This window comes from Anguilla anguilla, chromosome 10, assembly GCF_013347855.1.
Source record: "Anguilla anguilla isolate fAngAng1 chromosome 10, fAngAng1.pri, whole genome shotgun sequence".
Lineage (NCBI taxonomy): Eukaryota > Metazoa > Chordata > Actinopteri > Anguilliformes > Anguillidae > Anguilla > Anguilla anguilla.
The window spans coordinates 8480301-8487591 of NC_049210.1; the positions used below are offsets into that span (position 1 = coordinate 8480301).

Below are 7291 nucleotides of genomic sequence, written 5' to 3' on the forward strand. Positions count from 1 at the left end.
CAGACAAGCAAACTACACGCAAATATCCATCTAGATAAATGCTTCACACGATTGTCTTCAAAGCCGAATGACCTTTTTTTAAATGGAAGTTATCAATGGGCCATTGTATGACGTCCACATGGTGTGGCCTTTAACATAAGTCAGCCTGAACCTCACACCATCCCATACTTTCTCTTCTCGTCTCTATTCACTTCCCCCTTCTCTTTTCCCCGTTCTCCTCTCTCTTTTCTCTTGTCTTCTCACTTCTTCTCTTCTCTCTTTTCTCTTCTTTTTTCTTCTCTCCGATTTTTTAAATTATTATTAATGATTATTATTTTAAACTTATTTATTTGTTTTCTTTTTCTTCAGCCACTATTAGTAAAAAGTTTCACTTAACAAATGCCATGTTGAGATTTTCCCGCATTGTGACACTCATTGCTGGCAAGTGTCCATGTAAACATGATAAATGATGAAGTGGATTCACTTTGTTCATCATGGTTGAATTCAATAAAAAATAATTTTGAAAGAGTATTGTAAGTTTATTCATGTGTGGGGTAGCACTGCGTATGGACAACATAGTCATTGCAGAATACCAGCCTCATTTCGGGTGTAACTCAACAATACAACAAACGGTTTCTGAGCGCATAACGTACAAACACCGGGATTCACCCAGGTACCCAATATGAATCTAGCCGCGAATTTATGCACTATTGTACCGTAATATCGGGTAAAAAAGCCAGGGGTGTGGCCCTGTGCATATGCAGCCTCTGTGGGGCCCCCTTAAAACTGTACACCAAAGCTTGGGGCCCTGGATAGTCAGTTCCACTGTTTCCCCCCACTGTGACACCCCTGAGCGAAGCTATGCAGAAATGGTGATGTGCTTCTTTTATTTGGACCATTTCGGATAATGACTACTTCTTACTATGCATCCTCTCGGGACACCTCTTCTGAGCTCAGAGGGAGCTGGAAACAGTTGGCCTACATAAAAGCCATAATCCAAGCCCACATGATTTTAGAACATTTTCTTCATGAAGCCTGATTTACGTGTGCATCTGTGGCAGGCCTATATCATGAATCGTGTAGTCCTCTGATTCTGCTTTTTTCCGTTACGCACTTACGCTACATGTATGCCAATTGTTCGCGCTACAACCGACACATCATTACAGTCCCCGAGCTATTATTAAAACAGGCTTGAACATTTTGAACTTGAGCTTAGTTTTTACTGACGTGCCATCATTCTCTTCACCCGTCACCTTGACTAACACATAAACTCTTAGTGGCGCGTGAGTAACGGATAACGCCAAACCTTTGCCTTCCATTATAAATAATGCATTCTCCCTGCGTGCTGTTTATGCCAACCTACGTTTAATTACTGTGGGGTAGATGTACATTTATTTGAGTGAGCACTGGGCACTTTAAAATGTTTTCCCCTCAGGTAGGCTGCTATGAAGACAAATATAATTGATTGGTTAAACCGTAAAGGGTAAATGGCGAATTAAACGAAAGTAAATGACAAAGTATTCGCTGATCGTAATAGGCTACTGATTTTGACATCTTTTAGGTTATTGACCTTCTTAAAAAATATTTGTGAACATACTGGTGTGCATATGGACATTAACTAGCCTATTTATTTAGGCTACAATCTAGGCTACTAGGGCGTGTTCATGACAGTTGATTAATGTAGCCTACATATTTATATTTGTTTGGCAGGCACTCATGTTGGATACAAACAGAATGTTGAAACACTTAATTTTATGAGTAGTTAGTCGGCCTACTTGTTTGTGAGCTGTGAGGAGTAAAATAATTCGCATCACAGTATCTGGTGAGACTAACGTGTGTCAGTTAATTAATCAGCTCATCGTGTTATCTGTAAATTAAACCTGATTGGGTATACCGTAAAGTAAATAAATCACATGCTTCGCCGAATCAATACTGTCGGCTATACGACCTTCCCTGCAAGCGTTTGCATTTCATGTGATTCGGAGATGTGTCGTACAGACTGGCGTAGAGAGAGTAGGAGGAGAGGCAGTTCGTTCTGTGACGCCCGTCCTGACATCACTCCAGCTGTTGAAGCGAGGAGGGGAAACGCGCAGATATTTAGCTGGGCTAGGTCCCGAACGCAGTAACTGTGCGAGCGACTGGTCCGAATGAGCGGGGAAGCGCGCAAGAGCCACTGAAAAACACTGAGTGCAATGATCCACTGGGCGAACTGGGGAAACGGTAAATCGAGCTGGAGTACGCGTCGGAGATAACGGTACTTGGAGATACCCAAACAGTTTGATTAAGCAGCAGTTAACAAAAATCTCAGTCTTTTTTAAGCTTCCAAGACAACCGGTAAATACTCTGGAAAATGACATCGCATTATAACGGAAAAGCAGAATTATCGCATTTTTTAATCAGGAGCGGACTGGTTATTCAAATTTGATTTTTTTTTTTTTTTTTTTTTCAAAACAGCCGAAGACCCTTTTCTTCAATCAATGACACGTTTATTATTTTCCAAGATAACCGTTTAATTATTAAGCTTTAAGAAATGGAAAAGTTATTTCTTATCTAGCGGCTCTGGCAGATGAAGTGAGGGATTAAGACTGGCACTTTGCTTCGATTTAAAAGGGCGGACGAATCCTTCGAGGAATGCTATTCAGAACTAGCTAGGAACTATACTGTCAGCGAATATTTTCCCATCCATTATAATCCTTTACTCAGCCTCGATAAACGCAATTTTTTTGCAATGTAAACAGAATTTAATGAACTCCTTGCCCCTGTCTGCCCTCGTTGGAGAGTCGCGGTGCGTCCTCCGGAGAGTTGCGGTGCTTGAGAACGGAGAAATAGATGCGAACTGGGAATGTGAAATCTGAGCTTGGTTTAGTCGGGAACGTGAACTATAATACAAAATGTATGCTTTGTAATAGAATATAACTTTCAGCCTTGCTGAAAATACATCTTAATAATGTCAAGATGTTGTTACTTAGGTAGCCTATATACACTGATTTTGATTAACAGTTAAAAAAATGTAAATTATTTAATGTGCTGCATATCTAGCAAAGAATCAACTATTTTATTAGCAGAATATCACCGGAACAACAAATATTTGCTCTTAATTAAGTAGAGGCAGGGAGTTAATCAACCGCAATTTATCCTAACTGCTTGTCAATATTACAGCATGTTTTGAAAAGACTTAAAACAGCACGAAAAAAAAAGATAACGGACTCGACTGCGACGATGTCAGTTCCGATACACTGGAAATTGACCAAATTCCAAGAAGAAAGTAGCGAGAAGAGTGCTATTTATAATCTTGTCAGTGAGAGGGTGAGTGACCGCCGGCGTGTCTTCACTTAGTTTTTCTTTTTCTTTTTTTTTCTTCTTTTTGCATTTTTATTATTTTGCCGACAGCAAGCATCTCAACGGATGCGATTTTATTTTTGAAATACATTTGATCTATTCGTGCGCGTTTTCGGTTCGAGCGCTCCGCATCCGAACATAAATCAGCTCTGTAATTGCCTCCTGCAGGGTTTCATTATGTCCGTGGCTGTCGAAAGTGCTTGCCTGGCAGGTTCTGGGCTCGGCGGCAGGAACAGCAGCACCGGTGGGGGAACGAGTGGCGCATCTCCCACGTGCAACCAGAGCGTGAAGCCCTACTCCCCCGAGGCCACCGTTGCCTTTGCCACTGCCATCACCTTGATGGTGCTCTTCACCATCGTGGGGAATATCCTGGTCATCATCGCTGTACTGACTAGCCGCTCGCTCAGGGGCCCGCAGAACCTCTTCCTGGTCTCCCTGGCGGCCGCGGACATCTTGGTGGCCACCCTCATCATCCCCTTCTCGCTGGCCAACGAGCTGATGGGCTACTGGTACTTCCGCTCCGTGTGGTGCGAGATCTACCTGGCGCTGGATGTGCTGTTCTGCACCTCTTCCATCGTGCACCTGTGCGCCATCAGCCTGGACCGCTACCTGTCCATATCGCGGGCCGTGACCTACGGCGCCCAGCGCACGGCCAAGCGGATCAAGACCGCCATCCTCGTGGTCTGGCTGATCTCAGCCGTCATCTCCTTCCCACCGCTGCTGTCCATGAACAAGAGCCAGAGCGGCGGGGGCGGGGCGGGACTGCCGCAGTGCCAGCTCAACGACGAGCGTTGGTACATCCTGTACTCCACCATCGGCTCCTTCTTCGCCCCCTGCCTCATCATGATCCTGGTCTACATACGAATTTACCAGATCGCCAAGCAACGCAGTCGCTGCCCGCCGGGGGAGCCCAGGAAAGACGGCGGGGCCGCCAGCCCCCTCCCGCGGAAGGGCCACGGTGAGACCCAGCGGAACGGGGGCGCGGACAGCACCCCGGCCGTCCCGAAGAGAAGCGGCGCCCCGAGGCCCCCCACCCTTGCCGTGCCCCCGTCTCCGTGCGCCCAGCAGGCGAAGCGGTCCGCCAACCTGCTGCAGCCCCCCTCCCCTTCGCCCGCCCCTACCCCCACTACTCCGTCCTCGCCGCCCTCCCCCTCTCTGACGCCATCCCCCTCCTCCGCTCATCACCCCAAGGTGACCCCCAAAACCAAGGAGAGCAAGAAAACGAGGCGGTTCGGAAAGAGGACGGACAACAACAACGAGGACAGCACCAGCTCCGGGTCGGACGTGGAGATGGGGGGGCCGGGCGGCCACAGGGCCTCCAGCACCGCCGGGTCTCCGGGTTTCCCGGCCTCGCCGACCTCGGTGCAGAAGTACAGGGACATGATCATCACCACGAAGGGGGCCTCGCTGGCCGGGCGGAAGGCCAAGCCGGAGGGCACGCCCAACACGGCTCGGCGCAAGGCCATGGTGAACCGCGAGAAACGGCTGACCTTCGTGCTGGCGGTGGTGATCGGGGTTTTCGTGGTCTGCTGGTTCCCCTTCTTCTTCTCCTACAGCCTGCAGGCCATCTGCCCGGTGGCCTGTGCCCTCCCGGACCCGCTCTTCAAGTTCTTCTTCTGGATCGGCTACTGCAACAGCTGCCTGAACCCCGTCATCTACACCATCTTCAACAAGGACTTCCGCAGGGCCTTCAAGAAAATCCTCTGTAAGAACACCAAGGGCACTTTCTTTTGAAAGGGCTGGAATTTGCCACTGGACATGCCGACCTGGAATCCAGGCTCATTGCAAGGACAGGACGTGCACAGCCTGCCCAAGGAACAGCTTCAAAACTTTGTTTTCCCTCAAATTGATAACGAAGGACCTGGAGAATGTATGTGGAGAAGACAATTTGCTCAAAAACAAGCTGTACCCTGCTTTTGAAAATATACCAAGGAAACCTGCAGGAGCCTTCCTGCAAACCTCCTGGAAGACTGTGAGCAGTGGAAATGCATGGGACCAGGTCCTTCTTATCTCTTGAATTTCTTTTTTAAAATTCTGGCCTCAGGGATGTTTGGAGCATGGGACCCTACAGAGAATTGAGACACAGTGCTTTGCTTTGATGCTTTCCTCACACAAAACAGCACAAACACCCAGCTGAATCAGGTTCCTGTTGCTGATTTTTGTGAAACGGCATCGTCAAAGCCTTTGTCTGTTCGCCTTGAGCACTAAATTTTAGTAGGGCAATGTAGAAATGTAAAAATAAATCTAAAAAAAAAAAACAAGATTTACAGATCCAAAAACAACACAACAGCACAACACAAAGGTTGTTTCCTTTTTTCCTTTAGTGTCTTTTGTTCTGGATGTGCATGGGACTGCCAACCTTTACAACAAAGGAATATTCCCACATATAACGCCGGATCTGAAAGTCTGGAATCTCGTAGTGCCTCCCTGACTGACTGGATGCTGAATCTGACAATATTACCTGAATTACATTCATTGCAATGTTATTTATCCAGCCATAGCAGGACAGGCTGCCAATGAGCACAATCTTACCCTACGAGATGAACACAGCCTTCCCAGCTCTGAAGCTACCGGGCTGTCTATAAAAACACAATCATGTAACATAATTGTGTGTGTGTGTGTGTGCACGTGTGTGAGTATATGTGTGTGTTTGTGTGTCTGTGTGTGTGTGTGTGTGTGTGTGTGTGTGTAGGTGGGCTTGCGTGCAGAATGGAGGTATTTCCTTATTTCTACACTTTGTTTTGCTTGTGTTTTGTTGGAGATGGGAGATCATTCTGCCCTTAACACAAAGGACAGTTTTTTTTGGCACTCTCCTTAACTACAATAAGGTACGGCTGTATTTTGAATTGCTCACGTACAGACATTACTGTGAAATTAGTCAGGTGGACTTATTATGCTCTGTATAACCAGGTCATTGTTGAATTTTGCTGGCTGTTCTTTTCTCGTGCAAGGCAGTGGAGCCTAGTGAGTCGTGAATGTTTGAGCGACTGTCTTAAATTTATTCTTCCAGACCTGGCAGAACCCACAATAAGCGTGCTATTAATTAAACTGACTGGCATACCCCAAGACATTGCCAATTTCTCTGCAGTGTGCGTATGTGTGTGCGTGCGTGTTTGTGTATGTGTGTGTGTGTGTGGCTGCCATGTAGACCTCTGAGTTGGAACTAGTGGGAAGGGAAAATAGTGGGAAAGTGTGAGTCGTTATGGAATCCCTCACGCTCTAGTGAAGAAATGCTTTGTGCAGGACTGAACTGTGCAGAAGACGAAGCTCGATTCCTCCTGAGCAGTGGGATGCACTGACGTTAAAATGTTTTAATCGAGGGCTAAGGTGAACAACCTTAGCACCTTTTCAGGTTTCACACTTGTTGTACCTCCCAATTTTCTCACGAAAATCAAAGCAAAGCAAAAATCAAAGGAGAGCAAACACTGGGTGATATCAAAACAAATTTGCGGAGGGAAGGGATGATTGTTAAAGAGCGAATATAATAGGTGAGCGTCAGCTTTTTGCTGTTTTCTGGGGGTTTTCTTGCCTTTGGTGAAGTGTTTGTGCTTACGGGTGGGGGGGGGGGGGGGGGGTTTGCAGAGTGAAGAGAGGTTCCACATTCTGACATATGCACTGCATCATCATTGCTGTTCATTTACCGTTTCCTTTCATTTGAGTGTGTAAAGCTGCTGGTTTGTTTCCACTGCTCGCAAATAAAGCAATTAATTAAACTGAACGCGGCGCGTAATCTGTAATTATTTAACATGAGCAGGAGGGGGCGTGGGAGGTGGAAGATAAAGTGAACAAAATGTGAAGATATGAATTTGTATACACTTATAGGTCTGGGAATAATCAGGAGAACAGATGGGGAAACCGCACTGGTGAAAACAGGATGGGAGAATCTTACAGACCATATGGAATTCTACATGTAGAATTTTCATATTTCAGTACAGCCTCTTCCAGATACCACACATTTCCTGCACCAAAATGG

The 7291-nt window shown here is 46.4% G+C and overlaps 1 protein-coding gene across 1 annotated transcript; it reads left to right on the forward strand.

Moving 5' to 3' along the window:
* The first annotated feature begins 2002 nt into the window (after positions 1 to 2002).
* adra2b (adrenoceptor alpha 2B) lies at positions 2003 to 6878 on the forward strand. The gene is made up of 2 exons (XM_035435860.1): positions 2003 to 3285; positions 3487 to 6878. Exons 1-2 carry the CDS (start codon positions 3199 to 3201, stop codon positions 5050 to 5052), a joined length of 1653 nt encoding a protein of 550 aa, XP_035291751.1. The 5' UTR covers positions 2003 to 3198; the 3' UTR covers positions 5053 to 6878.
* The last annotated feature ends 413 nt before the right edge of the window (positions 6879 to 7291 follow it).

Coding starts and splice junctions, on each gene's coding strand:
- adra2b (XM_035435860.1), top strand. CDS start 3,199: ATGTCAGTTCCGATACACTGGAAATTGACCAAATTCCAAGAAGAAAGT. Junction 3,286..3,486: donor ATAATCTTGTCAGTGAGAGG/GTGAGTGACCGC, acceptor TGCCTCCTGCAG/GGTTTCATTATGTCCGTGGC.